Source organism: Notolepis coatsorum (assembly GCF_963971535.1).
Source record: "Notolepis coatsorum genome assembly, chromosome: 6".
Classification (NCBI taxonomy): domain Eukaryota; kingdom Metazoa; phylum Chordata; class Actinopteri; order Aulopiformes; family Paralepididae; genus Notolepis; species Notolepis coatsorum.
Window position 1 is genome coordinate 101,970,801 of NC_140170.1, and position 27,894 is coordinate 101,998,694.

General features: G+C 41.8%; 1 protein-coding gene across 2 annotated transcripts in view; it reads left to right on the plus strand.

Moving 5' to 3' along the window:
* The window catches only part of magi3b (membrane associated guanylate kinase, WW and PDZ domain containing 3b), a 439,603-nt gene that overhangs the window by 252,485 nt on the left and 159,224 nt on the right, over positions 1-27,894 (plus strand). For both annotated transcript variants that reach the window (XM_084316729.1, XM_084316730.1), the window contains exon 2: positions 23,441-23,557. In XM_084316729.1, the coding sequence (XP_084172855.1) occupies positions 23,441-23,557 (117 nt within the window). The remainder of the gene's footprint in view (positions 1-23,440; positions 23,558-27,894) is intronic.

Below are 27,894 nucleotides of genomic sequence, written 5' to 3' on the forward strand. Positions count from 1 at the left end.
TTGTCAATATTCCAATGTACAGTTTTGCTTGTACAGTTGTACAGTGTCCCCCACCCACCCCTCCCACCCACCCAACCACCTCCAATGTACAGTCCCCCCACCCCCCCAACCCCACCCCACCTACACAACCTCCTCCAATGTACAGTTTCTACATCAAATGTATATACTCTCTTTTCTGGACTCTTTTCGTATCACAAACAGTACTGTATTTGCAAATCTGGTATGTCATAAATGTATAGATGTAGCAGTACTGTCTATCTGTATGTCATGTATGTCATATATGTTATGATGAATTGAAAATGGGGGACCCTGATGTAAACAAGACGAAAGTCTTTCTCTGGTCTGCATCCCCTTAACAATTATTGAGCTGTACTGTACTGTACTGTACCCATTCTGCAATCTGTTAATAAAGTTTTCAATCAATCAATCAAGAAGAGAAAAGAAACACATCATGTTTAGATGGGGTGATGGCGCCATCCTCAGGAAGAAAAAAAACATGCACACACTTTGGAGACAAGAATATAATATTAGAATAGTAAGCTTACTTTTACGTGAATGTCAATTTAAATTATAATTAGGGAAGGGAGGGGGTTGAAATGTGTTTTTGTCCTGTGTTACTGTCTGTGAATGAAGGAATTAATGAAAATTGTATTTAAAGGGGAACTATTTTACTATTTCTTTCACTATTTGGGCACTTTTACACAATTCCTGTGAGTTTATGGAACACCTCTGTAATTATATATATTCTTTAATTCATTGTTTTGTATTTCTAATCAAGTCCTCAAAAACAGCATTTTTCTACCTGAAGATCTTAAGCTGTTTTGAGCCTGGGCTCCTAAACCACTGTGTGGCCTCCGCGGCATCTGGGACATTAACATGCAGTGGTGTCTCTCTGACATCACAAATCACACTGAAAAAGGGCATTTATAAGATAGTTCCCCTTTAACAATCTCTCTGCGCGCGGCGCCTGGCTCAGCCTCTTTAACGACGTTGCTGCTACTACTAGTGCTAGCCAGGGGGAGGGGGCTATCCTCCTCCAGGTCCTCCTTAGTCTTACCTGACGTGGACTAGAGTAGAGATAGTTGGTATGCTTTGCCGAAGTAACGCGCTCTTTCTGTCCCTTTCCTGTTTAGATTTTAACTTAGCAGCTCCGCTTTCCCACCGTTTAACTTTTTTATCCATGTTTTTTGAGTGTCATATGATCATACAGTACTACTCGAGTCTTAGCCTACTTGATCAACTTGCAAGTGCAATTCTCGCGATCAGTGGTCACCTGACCTGACCTGACAGTGACCCCTGGACCTGGACGTCAGTGTCACGTAGACTCAAAGTCTCTCACCCCTCATTATCAAACAATCAATCATATTTTTATTTGCAATACAAAAAATGTAATAAAAATAGATAGAGAAGAGATGAGATGATACTAGTAGTCACTATAGATGCTGTGAAAGTAAACGCTGGATGAGGATCTGATTATATATATTTTTTTTTTCGTATCTATTTTTTATTTTTTTTTACTAGTGTGTAGTGGAGGCCCCTAGTCGCGTTATTTCTAAACCTAGCCGCATTTCTGGCAAGACGCTCTCTGATTGGCCGACGCCTGTTTCTACACTGGTTAAGCTTAGGCACTCTTTCGAAGTTGGTTAAGGTTAGAGTTTGTCTTAGAGCGTGACGGCAAGTTCTTTCGACGGTTAAGCTTAGGCATTCTTTCGAAGTTGGTTAAGGTTAGAGTTTGTCTTAGAGCATGGCGATAGAACGCCAGGTAGTTTGCAGGCTGTTCGACGCGGAAATGGGCAAAGACACAGCTCGTCACGCGATTGGGCAAACATGTCAGTGGCCAATCAGAGAGCGTCAGTCAGTGCCAATCAGAGAGCGTCTGCCAGAAATGCGGCTAGGTTTAGAAATAACGCCCCCTAGTCACTAGGGGGAGCTCGATGATATCCGCTATCAGCACCGGCGGGTCTCTGCTGTCTGTCATGAATAATGATCCCAATCTGCCTTATTCGTGTCGGGGCTGTGTCTATTCTTTTACCAACGGATTTCCAGTTCCACGTTCGCGTTCTGCGATCTGATTGGCCACTGTCGTTTCTTAGGCGACTCTTTCGAAGTTGGTTAAGGTTAGAGTATGGAATCAGGGCTGGTGTTCTATCGCCCTGCTCTAAGACAAACTCTAACCTTAACCAACTTCGAAAGAGTGCCTAAGCTTAACCGGTGAAAGAAAGAGGCGTCACACGATTGGCGCTACCAGAAACGTCAGTGGCCAATCAGAGCGCAGAACGTGAACGCAGAACTGGAAATCCTCCAGGTCCTCCTTAGTCTTACCTGACGTGGACTAGAGTAGAGATAGTTGGTATGCTTTGCCGAAGTAACGCGCTCTTTCTGTCCCTTTCCTGTTTAGATTTTAACTTAGCAGCTCCGCTTTCCCACCGTTTAACTTTTTTATCCATGTTTTTTGAGTGTCATATGATCATACAGTACTACTCGAGTCTTAGCCTACTTGATCAACTTGCAAGTGCAATTCTCGCGATCAGTGGTCACCTGACCTGACCTGACAGTGACCCCTGGACCTGGACGTCAGTGTCACGTAGACTCAAAGTCTCTCACCCCTCATTATCAAACAATCAATCATATTTTTATTTGCAATACAAAAAATGTAATAAAAATAGATAGAGAAGAGATGAGATGATACTAGTAGTCACTATAGATGCTGTGAAAGTAAACGCTGGATGAGGATCTGATTATATATATTTTTTTTTCGTATCTATTTTTTATTTTTTTTTACTAGTGTGTAGTGGAGGCCCCTAGTCGCGTTATTTCTAAACCTAGCCGCATTTCTGGCAAGACGCTCTCTGATTGGCCGACGCCTGTTTCTACACTGGTTAAGCTTAGGCACTCTTTCGAAGTTGGTTAAGGTTAGAGTTTGTCTTAGAGCGTGACGGCAAGTTCTTTCGACGGTTAAGCTTAGGCATTCTTTCGAAGTTGGTTAAGGTTAGAGTTTGTCTTAGAGCATGGCGATAGAACGCCAGGTAGTTTGCAGGCTGTTCGACGCGGAAATGGGCAAAGACACAGCTCGTCACGCGATTGGGCAAACATGTCAGTGGCCAATCAGAGAGCGTCAGTCAGTGCCAATCAGAGAGCGTCTGCCAGAAATGCGGCTAGGTTTAGAAATAACGCCCCCTAGTCACTAGGGGGAGCTCGATGATATCCGCTATCAGCACCGGCGGGTCTCTGCTGTCTGTCATGAATAATGATCCCAATCTGCCTTATTCGTGTCGGGGCTGTGTCTATTCTTTTACCAACGGATTTCCAGTTCCACGTTCGCGTTCTGCGATCTGATTGGCCACTGTCGTTTCTTAGGCGACTCTTTCGAAGTTGGTTAAGGTTAGAGTATGGAATCAGGGCTGGTGTTCTATCGCCCTGCTCTAAGACAAACTCTAACCTTAACCAACTTCGAAAGAGTGCCTAAGCTTAACCGGTGAAAGAAAGAGGCGTCACACGATTGGCGCTACCAGAAACGTCAGTGGCCAATCAGAGCGCAGAACGTGAACGCAGAACTGGAAATCCGTTGGTAAAAGTATTCAGGCGTCGGGGCTGGGATGTGGAGATGCAAGTTTTGACTTTTTATTGCTGTTTTTACCTCAAACGGAAAACCTCAAACTCTTATGAAGATGAGAAAAAATACTCAAGATTAGCCACTTGCAGACGTATTTTAGTTGATGAAATATTTTTGTTGACTAAATATTTTTGTTGATGAAATATGTTTTCATTTCAGTGTCACAGTATGACATCGATCTCCAAAATAAGAAAAAAAATATAAATAAAATGTGGGGCCTCTAGTGACGAGGGGCCTCCAAAACAATTAAAAATAAAAGTTACAAAAAAAATTATAATAATTTGGGGCCTCTAGTGACGAGGGGCCTCCAAAAGGCCTCGAGTTATGAGGGGCCTTCAAAAAAATAAAAAATAAAAGTTAAAAAAAATAATAATAACAATTTGGGGCCTCTAGTGACGAGGGGCCTCCAAAAAAATTAAAAATGTAAAGTAAAAAAAAAATTAAAAAAAATTTGGGGCCTCTATGTTGAGGCCCCTCATCACTAGGCCCCTCATCACTAGAGGCCCACGGGCCGCGGCCCGGACGGCCCGGTCGTTAATCCGGCCCTGCCACTGTACCAAGATATCAGAGAGATATACTCCCCAGTCCCCATCAATTGCAAACACCCAAAGAGAGTTTGAAAACATGTATTGTGCCGTTGACATTAACACATCCTGCGCCAAAAACGTTGTACAACGTGTTTCAAGGTCATGCTAATTCTGCCATTCCACGGCGTACGACGTTATTGAGATCATATTTCATTTTTTCGCCATGGTATTCAGAATGCCCTCACCCAGCCTCGGCTGATACAGTGGGAGCCTGCACAACTCTGCAACGCTTCAATACTGCCGCCTGGTGGTGATCGGGCGAGTTACAACCGGAAATGGATCTCTGGTGATCTCCGTGTACCGGGGAAATGCGTCCGGCACTCACATATTGTTGCGGGACTCATCGTACATGTGGATCGCTGCCATAACTCAATAATCGATATGATTTGGGCGTTTATTATTATTATACAAACCGGAAATGGATCTAGGCGATCCACGTCAAATAAGTGGGATCTTTTTCCTCCAGTCTCATCCGCGAACGGTAAGAGGACGCTGACGGCATTTTCAGCGTGATTGTTTATTATTATTAATGCAAACTGCTCTGATAAATATATCACCCATACTACATAAAGCATTTACTGACGATCACGGAATTATAAACGACCCCCCCCCCCCCCCCCGTTCATCCGCGCATGATCAGTCATAACTAAGTTGAAATTTTTAATATAGCGTGTATTGGCAACAAACGGCAGTTGATAATCTATATAATGCGTTTATGCCTATAACTCACGTTCTAGGAATTACTGCAGAAAACGATAAAAACATATTTATATTCTAGACGGTATTTTCGTATGAATCTATGAATGAAAAAGTATAACGTTCCTACATCCTGAACGATAGATAATCGATGTTGAATGGGCCATAGTAATGTCAATTTAGCAATACAATTTAAAAAGTTATAGCCCTGCAAAGAAGGTAAACATCTCCATAGGCTTAGAGTGGTGGCAGAGAGTGGTATGAGACGGGCAAACTCCGTGGCAGTTAATGTGTTAACGTGCGATTTCGTTCTGCGGTAAACAAAACGTGAGGTCATCAGATATTTCTTTTTGCATTGCACCGAGAATTAGCACCGTTGGATCTCACGTGAATCGATACACGGTAGTACCGACGTGTTTCGGTAGGTACCTTTAAAAGTACCAAATTCGGTACCCATCCCTCTTATGCCTAGTCATTGTATGGACTTGCCATTCTGAAATGTTATTTAGGTGCTGTAGAAAATGTCATAGGTGGACTATTACCTTTAATGAATCAATTACTTGTGCTTTTTGGAGCCAGGAACAGATTCACGTGTTTTAGTAGCCTTACTGTAACATAATCATCATTATCTCCACCAGGGGGAGGCCTGGGGGGAGATCATGTAATCAGTTGCGTCTGTGTATGCGCGCGCGCGCGCGTCTGTGTGTGTGTGTGTGTGTGTGTGTGTGTGTGTGTGTGTGTGTGTGTGTGTGTGTGTGTGTGTGCGTGTGTGTGTGCGCGCACATGTCGTGCACAAATACCTTATCAACATTGTAAATAAGAAACCTGTTCTTAATGTTTTATCTGGCTAAATAAAGGTAATAATAATAATAATAATAATAATAATAATAATAATAATAATAATAATAATAATAATAATAATAATAATAATAATAATAATAATAATAATAATAATAATAAATAATAATAATAATAATAATAATAATAATAATAATAATAATAATAATAATAATAATAATAATAATAATAATAATCATAATAATGTCTCTGTCTGCAGCTAATCTCACAAACTACAGGGCCTACAGATTTGGATGAGACATTGCTCATAGCCTGACAGCAGGCCAGGGACCTGTATTCTGCTATATTTTTCTGATTGGTCAACGACAAGTATTTTATTTGAATACATTTCCATCATTGTCCATTGAAATACAAATTCAGTATGAAGTTACACCTTTTGAACGAGGGTGGTAATCAGCTTTCAGGATGTAACGACCTGTGAACCTATTGTCGTTGATATACCTATGCATTAAAACACGTATGAATTCATTTATATAATTGTCAATTGAAATAAGCCCCTTTCCGTTTTAAAAGTGTATTCCACCCAATTGTGTAATAGGGCATAATACTCTAGTATAATAGTGTGTAATAATGTAATCGTTTGTAATAGTATAATGGTGTAATAGTGTGTCATAGTGTAATAGTGTGATAGTGTATCAGTATGTAATAATGAAATAGTGTCATAGTGTGTAATAGTGTACTAGGAATAATTTATTTGGTCTGTTTGCCCCGCCCCCTACCTTTCTATTTTTTTTTTGTAATCAATCCAGTTTAATTCAAATGCATACTTTCCCTTTCAGATAGATGCAACCCTGGCCATTCAGTCTAACTGTCAGCCAGCTCTATCTCAGAGTCAGCCCACAACACATTACCCCCTGCCTGTCCCGGATTATTGTTATTAAAGGAGTGTTACTTACTGTACATCTAAACAGGATGTTTATCCAAGCTGGATGATTTCCCCTCCTTCAGTTTGCACTGATAAATGGTTTGTGCCAGACCTCACTCCGGGCACTGGCACAGTGCTAAAACCAAGTCAAGTGAAGTGTGGAGAGAGATGTCTGGGCATGCGAGACTTCTGCCTAATTCACTCTGCGTGGCTCTGTAGTTCATCCCTCTCGTACCCCCCCCCCCCCCCCAATTATGTGAGTGGAGAGAGTCTAGCGGGACCGTGTGTGAAGTGTGAGGTTTTATATTCCGCTCCCGCAGCCCGTCGGAGGTGCCACTTGACCCCCGTCTCACCTGAAACTATCTGAGAAGAGAGAGAGGGCCTCCTTGTAAACATGGCGCTTGCGGGTGCTTGCGGGTGCCCCGAGGCGCTTGCAGGTGCCCCGAGGCAATCTCGTTCCCTAAAATGGCTGAAGGAAGCGACAAGGTTAGCGCAGGTTGGATGAGGGGGTGGGGGCCAGCTGTCAGGGCAGGAGTGCCACGGGGGGAGATGAGTCTCCGCTGAGGGCCCGATGAAGAGGACCCAGATGTAAATCACATGGCGGAGAGAGAGGGCATGCGATTGGTTGGGAGCTACGGTGTAGCATCTGCCTCGCTGAAGCGGGCCGTTAGAGACAGACAGACAGAGAGAGAGAGAGAGAGAGAGAGATAGAGAGAGAGAGAGAGAGAGAGAGAGAGAGAGAGAGAGAGAGAGAGAGAGAGAGATTTCACAGGGTGGTAAGGAACGCCCCAGTTGTACAGAGAATGTGGGAAATTGAGAGGGAGACAGGAAGAAGAGAGGGAGGAGGTGCAGCATCTTAAGTATGCCTGTGAGAGAGAAAGAGAGAGTGTGGATATATCTTAGCAGCAGGTTGTGTGAGTGTTGCGTTACAAGGGGGATGAGAACGATCGAAAGAAGAGTCGATTAATTGCAGGGTGTATATAGTCAACAATGGAAGTGCTAGTCAGTTCATCTATATGCATCGGAACAAAGACTACATTTTAATGTGGGGGGCAGGGGGGTTGAATCAGTATCCATTATCCAGAGTTCTACAAAGGCTGTATGTTTTTGGCCTACATGATAAAAGACTGTCAATTATGTATTGTTTATTTTTCTTCTTCTTTTATTTCAGTCGGTTAGTCGATTACTAGTGCTGTCAGGCGATTAAAAAAATTTATCTAATTAATTACAGGATTTGTAATTAATTAATCTAATCGCATTTTAATCGCATAACCATTTTAGGCCTTCTATATTCTATAATCATATTTCAAGTGGCATGTGCCCGGATGGCAGAATTCAGTACTGTATCTACAAAACCTTCTGTTTAATCATCTTCCATTTATTCATTTGCTTAAATTTTTCAGGTCTGGTCAATTTTAGCATGGTGTTATTCACAGTCAAAGACACAATTTGTTTTATTGATATTCTCATTTGGTTCATTACAATTTACTCAAGCCTAGTAACAGACACAGTATTTCTGACACTGGGAATACATTCCCTGAGATCCATAGATGTCCCTAGAATCAGATACCAAGAACATGCAAATGGCCCATATTAAAAAAAAGTCTGTAAATGTGTATTCTACGTTTATATGGAATGAATGAGATAAAAAAAAACGTTTTTAAATTTTTTTATTTGTAGTTAATTTTCATAACGCGATCATTTGCTGTATAATTAATAAATCTAATTAGCCCTAATACAGCCCTATCGATTACATACCTTTATATCAGTGAATTCATCAGTGACCAAACGTGTCGTTATTCCCATCTTGTTCATCCCACTTAACCCTTTCCTAACACATACACACCTCATTATGTATGAAATTAATGTTGATGACATGCTTGTGGGCAGGCCTGGAGAACGTGTGCGTGTGTCTCTCTACTCTCTACGAGAGTTGCTACACTAACAGAACGAGGTGCCGTGGAGACTTTCCACACCTGATGATGTATTGCCTTTCCAAAGAGGACGGAGTGTTTATGTAGTTGTCTGTCTTCCAACATGGCTGCCTGTAACATCACAACTGTTGTGTTTCACATGGTTGCATGTGTTGATATGAGGAATATATCAACAAAAACCTAATAATTTGGTGTCTTATTACTGGATCTTGTAAACAAGTCACAGTAGGACAGTAATATACTTTTACAGTGTTTTACCTACTCTACCATTGCACAGAAATTAGGCATTTTCTTGAAAGTGGTTTCCAATGGTTACTGATGTAAACAAGACGAAAGTCTTTCTCTGGTCTGCATCCCCTTAACAATTGTGTGTATTGAGCTGTACTGTATTGTACCCATTCTGCAATCTGTTAATAAGATGTTCAATCAATCAATCAAACTAGACGAAAGAGAGCTACACAAACATTCCGTGCAAGGCCTCTATTAAGTGACAGCCAGATAACCGCACTAATGGTCTCCCTGTGGAATTCCTCATGCCGTGGGAGAGAAACGCCTTTGTCGTCATAGTCACCAATCTCCTGCCACGTGGCGTGCCTTCTCTACATGTTCGGAAATAGACCAATTAGGCGGTGTGGGAAAAAAAAAAAAGGTGCCTTGCCATCCATAACCACGTGTTGACTGTAGTAGATCCCTGGGATATCTTTTTACTTAAATAAACAGACAGATGCTGTGCTGTGAGTGTGTGAGAGAGAGAGGATTATTTTATTTGTGTTGCCAGGGTGTTAGGCTACATTCAGACTGCAGGCAAAAGTGGCCCAAATCTGATTTAGATTTCTGCTCACATGTGACTCGGATCAGATTTTTTTCATGTGTGAACAGCACAAATCACATGGAATCTGATCTTTTCAATTCTGATTTGGGCCACATTGGCTACGTTCACACTGCAAGCCTTAATGCTCTATTCTGATTTAATGCTCAGATCAGATTTTTTGGGTTTGGCTGTTCACATAATTATTTAAGGTCGCATTGCAAAAACAACAGACGTGTGTCTGACTTAGGACCACATTATGAAAGTGGCCCAAATCAGAATTGAAAAGATTTGATGAGATTTGTGTTGTTCACACAAACAGACCTGAGTCACATCTGCGAAAATATTGGGCCACTTTTGCATGCAGTGGGAACATAGCCTTACATATGTGGCAATGTGACCTCAGTCTGAACAGTCAGAATTCATGCAACCTTTATGTCTCTCTCGATTGACCTTCATCACAATTCTGCGCTGGCGGGAGTCATTCACATAGTGAATAAAAACCTGGAAGGCAGCTGTGATGGAGGTTGTCAGTGGAGGGACAGGGAGGTGTTTACCTTATAAGTATTTCCGGTGATACAAGCAAAACTTGAGGGGACGTCCTCATTCACCTCCTCCTCCTCATCTGCTCACTAATTAGCTAGCCTTCACTGCCCATCAACTTATAAATTAAACCATACACTGTGACTTCAGTGTCCTCCATGTTTAGGTCCATTTTGTTATTGTTAATTTGCACATGCAGGTCAGTTCAGGAGCGGGACCAATCTGATATTGGCCACATATCATATATTTATATTAGGGCTGTCAGTTAATTCGATTAATTAATTACACAGCAAATTATCGCATTATGAAAATTAACTCAAATATATATATATATTTTTTTTTATCTCATTCATTCCATAAGAACGTAGAATACAAACCTTTTTTTTAAATGGTCCATTTGCATGTTCTTGGTATCTGATTCTAGGGACATCTATGGATCTCAGGGAATGTATTCCCAGTGTCAGAAATACTGTGTCTGTTACTAGGCGTGAGTAAATTGTAATGAACCAAATGACAATATCAATTCAATTCTTTTTTTTTATTCTTTTTTTTTTTTACTGTGAATAACACCATGCTAAAATTGACCAGACCTGAAAAATCTAAGCAAATGAATAAAGGGAAGATGATTAAACAGAAGGTTTTGGAGATACAGTACTGAATTCTGCCATCCGGACACATGCTATTTTAAATATGATTATAGAATATAAAATATCAGGCCTAAAATGGTTATGCGATTAAAATGTGATTAATTAGATTAATTAATTACAAATCCTGTAATTAATTAGATACATTTTTTTAATCGCCTGACAGCACTAATTTATATATATATATATATATATATATTGTGGCAGATATCATCCCCCGTCCCCTGGCTATGTGGAGGAAGGGAGATACTACTGCCACAGGCAGAGGAGAGTTAATTAGGGAGTTGATTAGGACTGATGGAACACACCTGTGCACCACTCCACGTGATCACCCACATCACACACACACACACACACACACACACACACACAGAGAGACACACATAGCTTAAAGCCAGAGGAGAGACAGAGAAAGGTGGAGTGGAGGTGAGGAAGGAGCAGAGATCGTAGAGAGAGAGAGAGTGTTATACTGAGTCTGTGAGGTGAGAGGTAGTTGGAAGGAGAGGTGAAAGCGAGAAGGTGTTTGTGGTACTGGACCCTGGACTGGCTGAGATACCCCCTTGTGAAACTGACCCTGGACCAGACGACAAACCCTGAGTATTGAACATTCCCTTTTTGTATGAGAGCCTGAAACTTGTTTTGACCCTGGACTGTTATTCGACTACTCTATTGCCCATCGGATTGTTCTATTAATCAATAAATGTTATTTATTTATAAAAATTGAGCTTGTGTGGAAATTGGATTTGTTTGTTTTGGTCCGTGTCGAGCCTGAACACAACCAGGCTCGTCACAATAATATATATTATGACTATATGATGTGAACAGTCAAACAAAAATGTGCAATGAATCAGAATTGAGCTCTAAGGCTTGTGTGAACGTAGTCTTAGTATAATTCTGTAGCTTCTGAGGAGGTGTATAAGAAGGCGCTAGAGCCTCACTGGGGTGGCAGATCCTTTCTCCCTGCTCCTCCTTCTCCTCGTCTTCCCGTCTGTTATTTTCCTTGATATTATGGAGCAGAGGGAAGATTTAGCGTACTACAGCTGATGCAGGGTAATGGCAACGGTAAAGCTGAACAGGATTCCCAGGGGATGACCTTGTACTGTCTGACTAATCCTCCTCAGCTCATACAAGAGTGAACTATTATTAGGGCCAGAAGAGCTCCTGTGGCTCAGCAGCAGAACATTGTTTGAACTATGAAGGCACTATTAATTCACTATTAATACACTATTAATACACCGCTTTGATTGAACCACTTTCATACAATCTAAAATTATTTTAAAAAGGCCCAGAATCAGATAGAGATCCATTTCCTGGCAGTTTGTTCCCAATAATGCAGGACAGTTGAGAGAAGATAAAGAGAGAGACAAATGTAAAAGGGTGAGAGAGAGAGAGAGAGAGAGAGAGAGAGAGAGAGAGAGAGAGAGAGAGAGAGAGAGAGAGAGAGAGAGAGAGAGAGAGAGAGAGACATACTAAGATTGTATGATTGTCAGTTTACACAAGACAATTGAAATGTGTCTTTCTAAATGTATATAGTTACACATACACACAGTCCCCCCCCCCCACACACATGTATTTAATCAGAGAGGTCAGAGCGTGGGATTGCCCACAGTGCAGCACCCCTGGAGCACTTTGGGGGTTCACTGCCATGCTCAAGGTAATGATGGTGGACACCATAGTAACACACCCTTCAGTTACCAGCTCACCGCTGGAATACACCCTCCTGTCTGTGCTGGTGATTGAACCAGCGACCTTTGGGCTACTAGTTGGCCTCTAGACTTCTAAGTCATCCCGCGTGCCAGAGAGAATGGCCGACTCCTTCATGGACATTAACTGGACGTTAAGGGAATGATTAATTTGAATCATTTTAATTAATTTGGTGGACATGAAGCCACAGATGCCTGAGATAGACGCCTGACACACAGCGATCTGCGATGGGCATGAGAGGTGACAGATCCTGGCGTGACGGATGAGTGCGGCTCAACCATTTTATCATGCTCGAATGACACACTGAAGCCGCTAACTAATCACAACAGAGAAAATTATGTTTCTACCGAAACTGTCCCATCAGAAAATACCTCTCTAGATAACCCAACTCAATTTATTTACCCAAGTCTGTAAGCTACATTTTACTAATGTAATTTCATCACAATGGGGGGAAAAAGAAAATGGTTAGAAAATGTTTCAATATAATTCATGTTATGGCGAATGTTTTATGGTTGCAATCTCATAACATTCATATACTGATTTACGACATACCAGTACGTCTACAGGCACTCAGGCATCACTTCAAGGGCATCTCGGCATCAGTGTAGCTTGTCTGTTTTGTAGGTTTGAACACCCTATGAGAGAGAGAGAGAGAGAGAGAGAGAGAGAGAGAGAGAGAGAGAGAGAGAGAGAGAGAGAGAGAGAGAGAGAGAGAGAGAGAGGAGAGAGACAGGAATTGTAGATGGAGATGGAAATCAGGGAGCAAAATGTACCCCCACTAAGTGCCAATGGTGTGTAATACACTTCTTCTTTGGCTGGTAAATGATGGAGGCTACTCTGGCGTGTAAAAAGAAAAATTTCATTTTCAAGAAATAGCTTCTGTTGTCTGTTCTGCCAAAAGCCAAGACTCGACAGTGTGAGCGTTTCACTCACATTTGTGACTAAAATAGATGTGTGCAAACCAGAAGAGATATTTAGGAGCACATGTGTGAGTCTTGATTATAATGATCCTACAATGATCTAAACTAATCTTAGCTGCTAATGTCAACTAAGCTGGTACCAAAGCAGTTATACTAACCCTGGAGTCACAGCCTCTGGCCGAAGTTAGCTTCATTCCAGCGGAGCTCCAACAGTGAGGAGTGGGAGGGGCTGCTGAGCCCGAGAGACCCACTCTCTCTCTCTCCCTCTCCCTCTGTCTCTCTCTCTCTGTACGTTCAATGATTTTAAGTAGCCAAACCTTACACTATAAAAACAAACTGGATAGTTGATGCAAGTAAATATTTCACTTAGCTGAACTATTCTAAAATCATTAAGTCTGCTACAGTATAAAGCCATTCACCCTCCCGCGATTTATCATTTGTGGCCGGTTGGTCTGGTAGTTTTTATAGAGATTGGGAGAGAGAGAGAGAGAGTGAGAGAGAGAGAGAGAGCGAGAGAGAGAGAGAGAGAGAGAGAGAGAGAGAGAGAGAGAGAGAGAGAGAGAGAGAGAGAGAGAGAGAGAGAGAGGTGGTGGGTGGTGACAACGACAATGTGAGGCCAGATTCTCTCGTTCTCTCGTCTCTTTGCTAAAATACTGTATGTTATGTTCATTTTCCTGGCTGGCTGCACTTTCACTACAAACATCCCAGAGAGCGTACGGATGACGGGGCACAATAGAGCCCATTGAGCCTCCATCATGGCGAGAGGAGGTCTGTTATCTGAGGAGAAGCGGGATGAGGTACATCCCTGATGTGACATCCTCGCTAACACTCTCTGACAGGACCCAGGAAGCCACAAAGACTGCACTGTGCTTGTCCCCCAACGAACAGATTACATGTTCATACAGTACAAACTGTATGTTTGTGTGTGTGAGCATGTGCATAATGCATGCATGCGTGCATTTGTGTGTGTGTGTGTGTGTGTGTGTGTGTGTGTGTGTGTGCGTGTGTGTGTGTGTGTGTGTGTGTGTGTGTGTGTGTGTGTGTCCGACATGATCATACACTTGTTGTTTGTGGCTTGAAGGTTGCAGGTCTATCAAAGAAAGGGGCCAAATGACAGCAAGATTCTTTTCAGTTTCTGCTGCAACAGATACCCTGTGTGATGCAGACTATTCTATTCTATTTTGTGTCCTGAAAGCCATGTTGAATCTCTGAATATTATGTACTGTATCATTTAATTGGTGGATTCAAATAATTTATTGAGCATTTAAAGCTACGATGTGTACGGTTTTTTGATAACAGATTGTTTTGTGTGGATTCTGCACAGCGAGGCTCACCCTTTTAACCAACCAGAGAAGCTCAATGGGCTCAACTTTCATTGGAATAAGTGCTTTTAGTGGTTGAATCTGCATTTTTACATCATCATCATCATCATCATCATCATCATCATCATCATCAACCTTTATTTTTTCTCGGAATTACAATTGAGGTCATCCTCATTTTCAATATAGTCGAGACTTTACATTCATTTATTTTATTTAGTTTCGTACATGGGGGTACAGTTCATCTTTGCACAATATCACCAACATCTTTTTTTTCTTTTAACATGATACACCCATGGCCGAAAAGGAGTGTCCTGCCCCCTTCCAAATTTCATATTCATTTTAGCATAATGGTCAGCTCAAGTGCACCTTACAGCTTCATACCATATAATAATAATAATAATAATAATCATTACTATAATTATAATAACAATAATAATAATAATGATAATATGACCATTAACTCATTGGACGCCACGGATTAGCCTCATCCTGTAGTAGCTACCGCCACCGCTGTAAACGATGGGAGTCGCTCACCTTGTTTGCAGGGCTATAACTATTTAGCAATACTATGGCCCATTTGACATCAAGTATCTATCGTTCAAGATGTGAAAAAGGAATATTTTTTCCATCCATACATTCCCGTTTTATACCGTGGTGAATATAAGTATGGTTTTAGAGCGGCTTTGGGTAATTCCTGGGAAGCTAGTATTAGGCTGCGACGCATATTATACTTAATCCATTGGCATTTCGTCCCTATACACGCTACAATACAAAATTAAAATGCATATGATCGGTTTATTATGTTCCATCATGCATGCATGAAAGGGGGGGGGGGGGTCGTTTCTGATTAATTGATTGTCAATAACGGCATTCGTTAGTGCAACAGCAAACGCTGATCTGGGCGATGGCTATGAAAACAATGCACAACCAAGCTGAAATTGACGTTAAATTGCTCTTACATGTGGCCGATGAGATTCCAAAAACAATATTCCAATAATTTGATTGCCATCTGCTAGATCGTATGTCCATTTGGCCCACGCCATAATCACCCACAGCATAATGAATCAGGCGTCCCGAAAAGCGATTCAATGCGATCAGGTATACCCCTCGGTCCAGGCTATACTCGAAAACTCCGCCCGGAGGAATTTCAATGATACACAGAGTCATATACAGTCACAAAGGAAGTGCAACATCGGCCGCATACCACCAGGCAGCGGTATTGGACCTTTGCGATCTCAGACACATTGCATTATAGTACCACAGCCTTTCTGGATGATTTATGAATGGAAATAGCGAATAAAAGAAATAACGATCCAATAACATATATATACGTGGTTGGTGTTATTCGATTGGCGGACAAACACGTATATATGCGTGAACGGCGCTGAATGAGTTAATAATAATAACAACAATAATAACGGTAATAATAATAATAATAATAATAATAATAATAATAATAATAATAATAATAATAATAATAATAATAATATTGCTAGATACCCAACAAACAAATTTATAAAAAATAAACCTGCGTCACGAGCCTCAGATGCATGGAAAAGAGAACAAATTAAATAAAACAAAAAATAAATACAGAGAAATGTATACCTGCTGTTCATATGTTCTCATTGTTCTGTCTTTAAAAGTATTTTTTAGTTGGAAAATATTTGTACAGTACTTCAACTCATTATAAAGAGTTTGACTCCCACCACTGTTTTAGGGTTGTCTGTGCACACTGATGTTTAAAATGACCATCCCTTCTATGCTCTCCATTCTGTGATATGAGGACAAACCTGTTTTGTAGGCTGGTAATGCTTTACTTTTGGCCTTGTGCATAACTACTAATGTATTTAAATTAACTAGCTCTTGCAATTTCAATAATCCAGAATTAATAAATAATATGTTGGTGTGTTCTCGATAGTCTGCTTTACAAATAATCCTCCTAATAGCTCACTTCTGTAGGAGATACAGTGGTTTTATATTACTCTTATAGGTGTTACCCCATACTTCCACACAGTAATTAATATAAGGCAATATGAGTGCACAGTACAATGTTCACATTGCTTTGTTATCTAATACATATTTAACTTTATTCATAATAAAAATACTCTTAGAATTATTTTTCCTTACGTGTGCAATATGAGGTTTCCAGGTCAAACCTTCGTCCAGCAATACTCCCAAAAAATGCAGTTCTGTAACCCTTTCAATATTAAGTCATCACTATTTAAATATCCCATCCAGATTTATTTTAAACCCTTAAAATGTTCAATAATGAATAACAATTTGTAGAAATATGTTTTGTCCACTGAATTGTTCAATAAACAACTGAAATTACTTAGCAGCATCTCTACACCTTCTCCTTATTGAGAATGGTAAATGGACTGCATTTTATATAATGCTTTACAACTTATGCCTCAGATTCATCCATTCACTCACACATTTGAGGCAGATTCAACCATGCAAGGTGCCAACCTGCTCATCGGGCTCAGATGTGCTGGTGCTGAGCAACAAAGAACTGTGCTATCACCCTTCTTGTTCACCCTCTACACCTCCAACTTGAGTATGTGCCACCTACAGTAGTTCTCAGACGACTCCTCCATCATCATGGATGACAACGAGGACGAGTACAGAGCCCTGGTGGAGAACTTTGTAGGATAGTGTGACAGCAACCACCTCCAACTGCAAGACCAAGGAGCTGGTGGTGGACTATCGGCAAAGCAAGAAGAGGCCCCCTACTCCCATCACTATCCGAGGGGATGCGGTGGAGATGGTGGAGACCTACACGTTCCTGGACAGTAGACTGGACTGGTCAGATAACACAGGGGTCCTCTACAGGGCATTCTTCCTGAGGAGACTCAGGTCTTTCAACAAGGTCTTTGTAATAGGCTGTCTGTAATAGCCAGCATCCTCTTCTTCGCCATGGGTATGCTGGTGGGATAACATCAACTCAAGAGACACTAAAAAACTGAACAAACTTGCAGTGGTGGCAGACAGGAGGATGAGGAAAAAGCTGGACGCTATACTGGAAAAACCCCTCCCACCACCTTTTAAGAGGAGCTAGCCAAGATGAGGAGCACACATTTTAGCATTAGACTTATCCCCCCCCCCCCCTCCCCTGACACACCACGGCCATCAGGCTCCACAATCATGCGCATGGATAGTTGGAGAACTAAAGGCTGGAGAACTTGAGAACTGTTATAGGACTGTCTGACTCCTAATTACTAAACACTGCACACACTCTGGTGCAATATGCTACTACTATGTATACCATGTATACATGAATGAATGAATGAATGAATGAAATAAAATCATTCATTCATGTATACTATTATCAATAAAATATACTGCCATTCTACTATTATTATTATTATTATTATTATTATTATTATTATTATTATTATTATTATTATTATTATTATTATTATTATTATTATTATTATTATTATTATTATTATTATGTTCTACTCCATTATTATTACTATTTCTACTTTATCTTTTTGTCCTGCCTGTACCCCCCCCCCCCTCCCCCACGCTGCTATAACACCTGAATTGCCCCAAGGGGATTAATAAAGGAACACTTGACTTGACTTGACTTGACACTTGAAATTGGCAACAAGCACCCATTGATATTTACCAGGAATTCCAAGTTGGCAGCTTATATTCTTTCAAGACATGTCAATACCCACTCAGCATTCCGTGTAGGCTGAAGCTAAAGGTGTCAGGTTACCCCATATTGGACCATGATAGGTTTGACCTATTAGTGACATCACACACAGAGAAGCTCTCCCTCTCCAGGGGAAGAATGTGGAAAAGATGCTCTGGTGACAAAATAATAAGAATCCGTTTGTATGGTTAATGTTTGTTTATTTTGCGTGTAAGGGATCTTCAAAGGGAAACAGATTTCTGTCACTTGTGCAACATCATTTTTGCAAACATCTCTCCTTCCAGAGCAGGTTTTTTGTTTTGAATTTGTAGTTGTAGTTTGGCTTCTATCTTTTGTCAGTCAAGAAGATTGATATCAGATTCCTCTCTGTGTGTCCAGTAGTAGTAGTGTCCAGAGCAAGGTCTACTTCCAAACTCTCCAAAACTGACGCACAGAGATGAAATTGGGGAAGTTGTCAAATAACTGTATTTTCAAAGTGTTCCTTTACCCCCCCCCCCCACCCCCTCCCAATAGACAGTCTCCTCCCCACCGCATGTATATATTCTCCCCCTCCAAATGTACAGTCTCCTCACCACCGGATGTATATTTCTCTCCCACCCACCCACCCCCTCCTAATGTACAGTCCCCTCCCCATCATATGTATATACTCTGTCAGGATCTATGAGTAACAGTACTGTATATTTGGATACCGCATATGTCACAAATGTATCAGTACTAAATACTATATATGTCCCTATGCCATAAATGTCATGTATGTTGAGTATGTCATAAATGTCAATATGAATTGAAAATGGGGGACCCTGATGTAAACAAGACAAACGTCTTTCTCTGGTCTGCATCCCCTTAACAATTGTGTGTATTGAGCCGTACTGTATTGTACCCATTCTGCAATCTGTTAAATAAAGTTTTCATTCATTCATTCATTCATTCAGTTTAAAGGACCACACCAGTCTAATTTTGGCTTCTCGCCATTACCGGAGAGTGTCCCTGTCTTACAGATGTTGTGTTTGTATTACAGTGTGTGTCTTAACTGACATCTGCTTACCTTACTAAACGCCAAATGAATTGCCATTGCTGTTGAAAAGGGGTGGAAAATACTCAGAGACTTGAAAGTTGTTTCAAAGTTACTAGGCATAATAATGTAACAGCCTTCTGAAAACCACTGTGTCATCCCTCCCCCGCTACACTCTACTAGAAGCGCCACACAGCAAACATTCAGTTGGCTGCGATCGTTATTAACTCCCCGGTGTGTTCTTATTTGCTGCATGAATTTGAACAGCTTGTAGAAGAGAAATACATTAGCGGAAATAAATTACAGTGATTTTCACAGGGGTAAATTATTACCTATGCCTAGCTATTTTCAAGTTTTATGGAGCGTATTTTCAACCCTTTTCAACATCAGTGACAGTGTGAAAGGTAGGCTGAGATCTACCAAAACATACACGTTATACACCTATGAACACAAAATGAAATGTTAAATATGTTAAAGACAGGAATAATCTATTTAGACTGAAAAATAATTGGTCTGGTATGCTCCTTTAAGTCATGTATATTAATGTAATCATTTTGTACTTGCTATGTAATGGTAACGTTTTTATTCAGTCTCTCTCTCACTTTCACACATTTAAAGCTAGATTTGCTTGAATTTTGCTCCAAAAAATATCTATACTGGGACACACTGACTCACAGTCTACTCTGAGTGAGTTTCAATGACCAGTGTAGCAGCAGTGCAGAGATATTCCATTCTGACGTTTCACAGAGAGGCTCCCTCTTCTAACCAATCAGATAATCTAAAAGGGAATTTCATTGAAATGAGCACAGAATTTAGTGATTAGTCTACTCATTGCCAAACTGTCACATCGAGTGTGCATACAGAAAATAAGCATAGAAGCATATAATCACACAGCATACAATCATAACAATAAGACAACAATACAAGGGTAGACAAAAGCAAGAATAACAAATCAATTCAAACATGTACAACTTGATTGCCAATGGTTGGAGCTCTGCAACAGAGGGGAGAATATCAAGCTTTAAGGACTGTTGGAGTTCATGCCATGAGCTAGGGGCATCTGACAAAATGCAGATTTACCCTGTTCCGAGCAAACTCGAGGGACCTTAAGAACTGTTTTACTGTCATTAGAACAGTTTCCATAGGTTCTGATGTAGTATAAGGAGGTAACTTACCAGTAAGAACTAAGAAATACCAGTGTTGGTCACAGTGATGAGTGTCATATCTGTCACCAGTGATTCATCTGAGGGCAGAGTCATAGACAGAGTCCAGGGATTTAAGGGTTGGGGCCGCAGCATGTCTATAGACAGCACCATAGGCCAAGACTGATGCACCATTTTGCCAACTGTAACTATATAGATAGTTATTAATATGTATTATTGTTATATCGTAGAAATGTGTGCATTGAAATGTCTGTATGACATATGTGAAGTGTCAAAACTTGAAATGTGTATTATTTGCAGACGACACATTTTTACAGCTCAGGATATGATTTAAAAGCTTTAGCAAGCATTATCGTGCAGGAAATGGACAAACTCAAGAAATTTAAAATAAACTATCATTAAATGTGGAAAAAAAAACAAAGTTTATGATCTTTCGCAAAAGAAAAAAAGAGGAAAATGTTGTATTGTCAATAGATGGAGTTAATGTGAACTGACTTGTAATCCAGCCGGACACACAGAAGATTCTGGGTTTTCGTTTTTGGTTTGCCATATTGAGCCCTTGTTCCCTAGAGTTTGTCACTTAGTCTGCTAGACCAGCTGTGATACAGCCCTCTTTGGAGATTCAAATGGGACAAAAATTATGTTATTCTGAAAAGCCATTGGCATGCCAGCACCTGAAACACAGTCAGATGGCTAATGGGGCCTCTGGACACAAGATACCTATTAGTACACAATTTAGGGTATTTTAGTGTGAGTCTGAAATTGAATGGTGTCTGAACTTCAGTCTTAGCATGCGCCGTCCCATATATGGGACATTTTAGGACGATTTGCCCACCGGCACTTTGGCGACCCCTAGTGGCTTGGGTGTGCATATTTTGTAATACAATATAGATATCGAATTGAAGGCTTATTTGTTGCCTGTCGATAGCGACAAAATCTGTCAAAATTCGTTCAGCGTTTCTTGAGTTACATGCCAGTATTTGAGGCTTGTGCAAAGTACACGGTATTGCGCAAAATACCACTCCCGACTCTTGGCGCAGTAGTTCCGTCAATCTAGATCCAATCTCGAAAATAATTGTGGAGGTGGCTTTCCAATGAGTGTGGCTTTCCAATGATACCCCACCTGGGGATGTATGAATCATGGATCTGGTGAAAAACGAACGAGCGAAAACAGGAAGAGAAAAACAGCCGAATGAATTGAAGTCTATGAGAAAACTCAGTTTTTCTTATGTACACAGTTTACCAAAATCACTCCTAATCACTAATTTCTGAATGGATCTTTATGAAATTTGGACATGTACTACATAAGGCTTCCGGCTATGGGTACGTATGGATTTGTAAGCCATACCACCGTCTGGGAAAATACTACCTCTGGACTACTAACTACTACAGAAAAACTTGAGTAACACGTTTTTCTACAACTCAAGTTCAGACCTATGTTACTCTATTACGTTAGCACTAAAAGTGAATTTTCAGAATGTCATCTTTCAAAAGAGACCAGGCTCATGCATGTGCTATAAGTATAAAGTATGTTGTTTTGGTTTGCAAAAAAAGTATGCAGTCCTCAAAAACGAAAACTAAAATGACCAGGAGACTCATTGCAGGTTAAGAGGTTAAGACACAATAACACCATCAGAAAACTGCCACAGTAACAGGGCTGTTTTGTTTTTCTGCTGTCATTTGATTTGAGGTGCGCAGGGCGGAGGGGGTTGTTGGGGGTTGAGAGAGAGACAGAGGACTGCTGGGTTATTCCCACAAGTATTCCTGTCATGTAGTTAGTTACAGTACATCTCTCCTCTCATCATCAGGACATACTTAGGTCATCTATAGCCATTCCTCAATGTAGTCCCTCTGGTATTCACAGTGTGGAGAGGAGTCATGCTCAGCGGTTTTTGGTCTGTGTCAGGGAGCAAATCAGAGAGAGAGAGAGAGAGAGAGAGAGAGAGAGAGAGAGAGAGAGAGAGAGAGAGAGAGAGAGAGAGAGAGAGAGAGAGAGAGAGAGAGAGAGAGAGAGAGAGCATAATTACTCAGTTTCCTGATCTGCAGTGGAACTGTTTCAAAGCCACTTCTCCCCCTACTGTCAGGCAGATGATGCTCACACTGAAGCTCCGGGCAGACAGAGAGAGACAGGAAGACACAGACAAGAGAGAAGATCTTGTCTCTTTTCACTCTTTCCAAACTCTTTGTCATCTTCTCTGTGAGAGAAACTTTTCCCCTGGTTTACTCCACTCTATGTGAACTTCCTTTGTTTTCACAATAACCTCCCAAGATTCGTGTGGGAAGGCTCTGCCTTTGGATTTGTACCTTGAAAAAGGCCTTGCTCCTCGGCGTGGGGGTTGAGACATCACACATCCTTTGTTGAAAAACGTTTTTTTTTGGGTGGGGCAGTGGTGGGTGGGGGGAGGTTAGGTTGTTATCTAAAGGGAAAATCCACCCTGAAATAGAATTCACATGCAGTACTGTATGTTATTTCTAGAATACGATACAGCTTATGAATATTAATGCATATCTCGTTAACACCAGAGGGATAAGACTCTCGTGATGATGTCATCAAGATGTCATCAAAATCCCGGAGCTGCTCCATAAACAATGAATAGTGGGACAATCCTATGACACTATGACACAGTACCCATGGTGATTTTACTGGGATATGGGAAAATCTTCTGCTTCAGAGCCCTACATTTAGATACAACTGATTTGGTTGTAATAGATCAAACTACATTTCTATGAGTCCAAAAAGTCGGCCACTAATTCATCATCAATGGCTGAACTCCAGAATGTGTCACTTGACGACATCACAAATTCAAGTCTTGAAGCTCTGATTCCCATCTTAGGATTGGAAAGATATTGACTTAACTGTCCGAGATCATTGAAATAGCACAATGTAAATTCTGGGTAGATTTCCCCTTTAAACGGTGAAGGCACTAAGTACATGCAGTACATCAGCAGCAAATACATGCAGCTGCTACCTGGTTTGGAGTCTGTCTGTGTCGCTTTTGCTGGATGTAGTGAGTGAGTGACAACACTGCGTTCAAGTGATACTGTATTCTATTAGAACAGATTCCTCTTATTGACCTAGTCTGTGTCTGTCCCTGCGTGTGTCCTCTCAGGGAAGGTACTGAACACGGACCTGCGCCACTACCTCAGTCTGCAGTTCCAGAAGGGCTCCTTGGATCACAAGCTCCAGCAGATAATCCGGGACAACCTCTACCTGCGCACCATCCCCTGTAAGTCTGCTCTCCTACAACACCAGCAACAACACAGACATTCCTGCACACACTTGTTAGATTAAGGTGGTCTTCAGCCTCTAATCAACCCATCACCTGGCCTTCCGTGAAGTCTGCGTTGTGTTTGTTATTTGTTGTGGGTTGATGGCAATCTTACTGGCTGTCACACACTGTATCACCCCGTTGGTACATCCATAATCAGAAGAATCAACACTGGAAACGTGGTCTCTTTCCTTGATGGTTTTTATTAACATAAGACTCGAACAAGATGGAACAAATTGAAAGTCTTTGAAAGGTGAAGAAACTAAATAAAATGTATAATTCTATCTCTCTTGATGGAAGCCTGTCCTGTTAGCCGGAGATAGCTTGTCCTTGTGGTCAGGGTTTGCCTTCCCCCTCTCCCAACCCTCGTCCGAGAGGTGGGAGCTCCGCTCCTGTCTCGCTGTCTCGCTGTCAACGCTCGCCTGCTTGTCTGAGTCAACCCGGAAGAACCCACAGCTATAAAGTATATTTCCCTAGGAAACGGCTGTTAGCCATAGCAACGCCAATCTCATTACAAAGCGATGCCAGCCGCTGTTACCTCTGACACAATATAGATGTTGCCTACATTCAGTGTCTTATCTGGCTGTACGAACGCGTATGTATAATATGGACCTTTTCAGTGGAATTCCATTGCTACTGTAGGGAACAGCTTGGGCCCACGTGTGTTTCCTGTTGACGTGGGCGCATTTATAATGTTTATGTTGTCAAATGTTTGAAAAGGTCCACACACGCACGCACGCACGCACGCACGCACGCACGCACGCACGCACGCACGCACGCACACACACACACACACACACACACACACACACACACACACACACACACACACACACACACACACACACACACACACACACACACATATGATGGGCCGATTAGGCCAATACTATTGAGATGCTCTCACACTCACTACTGAAATGCTCTCACGTATACTACTGAAACGATCTTACATTCACTACTGAAATGCTCTTACATTCACTATTGAAACACTCTCGCTCTCACGTATAATACTGAAACACTCCTACATTCACTACTGAAACGCTCTTACATTCACTATTGAAATGCTCTCACACTCACTACTGAAATGCTCTCACGTATACTACTGAAACACTCTTACATTCACTAATGAAACGCTCTCACACTCACTACTTAAATGCTCTCACGTATACTCAAATCAAATCAAATTTATTTATAGGGCCCGACAACACACGTTAATGTCCCCATGGGCCGTACAGATCTTCTTTAAACAAGTCAAGAAGAAAACATAGCAATAAGTCAAGAACAGAACAAGAACACCATAAGGTGCAAACATTTTTAGATGGATGCAAATAAATGAAAGAATGCAAGCACTCCCAGACATACCCCACGCGAAGGTAAGGAAAAACTCACTAAAACCTAACAATAGGGAAAAAAGCTCCACAGGCAGTGTGGAGGAGAGAAACCTTAGAAGGGCCATTCAAGGGGGGATCTCCCTTCTTAGATGTTGGTGATAGTAGTGTTGCAGACAGACAGTTGGTAAGCATGCACTCATGTGTGTAGTGGAACACAGATGAGTGCATGCAATAGCAACTGTACATTTTGAAAAATTAAAGATAGAGCTAATAGCGATAGCAACTGAACATTTTGAAAGATTAAAGATAGAGCTGATAGCAATCTATTTGAGGCACAGGGGCGGCGCAAAGAGGGTCACGTCCTCCCCGTCTTAGTCAAGGGACATTTAACACTCCGGTCGTTGCTCAGGGACAGCCAGAGACAGGGAGATAGGGGGCGGCGCAGAGAGGGTCACGAACTCCCCGACATCATCGCTGGACATCCGGCACTCCGGTCACCACTACGAGACCTCCGGAGACAGGGGGGCACGCAGAGGGGGTCGCAACCTCCCGGCCTTCGTCACGGGACGTCCAACACTCCGGTCAACACTCCAGGACAGCAGGTCATAGGGAGACAGTGAGACGGGACAGGCGTTAGACAGCTCATGAGATTGTAGTAGGCGGACATAGCAATAGATACAAGTGGTAGGCATATATGTGAATGGAGTAGATATATGAAGTAGGCGTATTATGTGAATAGAAATGGAAGTACTTAACCCAGCAATGAAACCGCATTGACTGTTAATCTGTTAACAGTCTGTTAATACTGTTAATCAGTTGACAGGACCACGGACAGACGGCGGTGAATAACTGATCCAAGGCCTCGGAGGTGCATGTAGAGCAGTCACTACAATCTTGGCCAAGACCCCGAGGCATCCATCACCTTAGTCAGCGCCAGGAGACGGGCACTCAGAGAGAAGGGGGGGGGGGGGGGGGGGGAAGGGTTAGAGAGTTCCCATGTTTGTGGTGCTGCAAAGGAGCAGACATGTAGTACCCTGTAGTGCCATGTAGTACCATGTAGTACCCCGTAGTGCCATGTAGTACCCTATAGTACCCTGTAGTGCCATGTAGTGCCATGTAGTACCCTGTAGTACCCTGTAGTGTCATGTAGTACCCTGTAGTGCCCTGTGGTACCCTGTAGTGCCACGTAGAGCCATGTAGAGCCATGTAGAACGCTGTAGTGCCATGTAGTACCATGTAGTACCATGTAGTACCATGTAGTACCCTGTACCCTAACTAAACTACCCTGTAGTAAACTACCCAGTGGTACCATGTAGTACCCTGTACCATAACTAAACTACACAGATTAATCTAAAGGTCAGTCCCCGACCAGGTGAGATCAGGGTAGGTTGAAGGAGAGAGAGAAAAGATGAGTCTTAAGCAGGGATTTAAAAGCTTCGACAGAGCAGGCGCCCCTGATGACGGCAGGTAATTTGTTCCACAGGTAGGGAGCGCGGTAGACAAAGGCTCTGTGGCCGGCGGATTTCTTTTTAACCCTAGGGGTCGATAGAAGCCCCGCATTTTGTGAGCGCAGAGCACGAGCGGGCGAGTATTGGGAGATGAGATCTGATAGATAGAGTGGTGCAAGCCCATTTAAAATTTTGTAGGTGAGGAGTAGCACTTTAAAGTCAGAACGGGCTTGGATAGGAAGCCAGTGTAGGGCGGACAAAACTGGTGTGATGTGATCAAATTTTCTAGTTCTAGTTAGTATCCGTGCAGCCGCATTTTGCACGAGTTGAAGATTTTTGATGCTTGAATTAGGTAGGCCTGAAAAAAGTGCATTACAGTAGTCCAGACGTGATGAGACCAAAGCATGAATCAGGGTTTCAGCATCAGCCAGAGTTAAAATGGGGCGTATTTTTGCGATATTTTACGAAGATGGAAGAATGCAATTTTGGTGACATTTTTTATATGTGCATTAAATGAGAGGGAGGAATCAAAAATGACTCTGATGTTTTTTATGGTGGAGCTCTGGGATACATGACAGGTATCAAAGTTGAGGGAGATGTCCTGAAACAGGCCTCTGTGGTTTGGGGGGCCAACAATTAACATCTCAGTTTTATCTGCATTAAGGAGTAGAACGTTTTGCGACATCCATTTTTTGACGGCAAGCAAGCAGGCCTCAAGGTTTTGTAGTTGGGAGGAATCATTTGGCTTAATAGGTATATATAATTGGGTGTCATCAGCGTAAAAATGAAAGTTTATGCCAAATTTGCGTATGATATCGCCGAGGGGTAGCATGTAAATCGAAAATAGCAAAGGGCCCAGGACAGAGCCTTGTGGGACACCACATTGCACTGGGAGGGTCTCAGATGTTAAATCATTATAGACCACGCAGTGTGTTCTATCAGTTAAATAGGATTTAAACCAAGCTAGTGCGAGACCCCGAATGCCAACATGATTCTCAAGCCGACCTAGAAGAATCGAGTGATCGATAGTGTCAAAGGCTGCACTGAGATCAAGCAATAAGAGCACAGAAGTGAGGTTTGAGTCAAGAGAGAGCAGTAAGTCATTTGTGACTTTGGTAACCGCCGTTTCGGTGGAGTGTAAGGCTCTAAAGCCAGATTGAAATGATTCATTAAGATTATTGTTTGATAAATGGTCAGTAAGTTGCGTTGCGACGATCCGTTCTAACACTTTGGATAGGAATGGAAGATTGGAGATAGGTCTGTAATTTTTCAAGATTAGAGGGTCGAGGTTCGGTTTTTTAAGTAGTGGTTTAATGACGGCTGATTTAAAGGCCAGGGGCACCACGCCAGTAGACAAAGAGGTGTTGAAGATATTGAGTAGGGCAGGGCCTAGAGTTGGGAAGAGTTTTTTGATGAGAGTTGCTGGGAGAGGGTCAAACAGACAGGTTGAAGGTTTAGCCGCGCCAACCAGTTTAGAGAGGGCACTAAGTGAGACGTTTTCAAGGCAGCATAG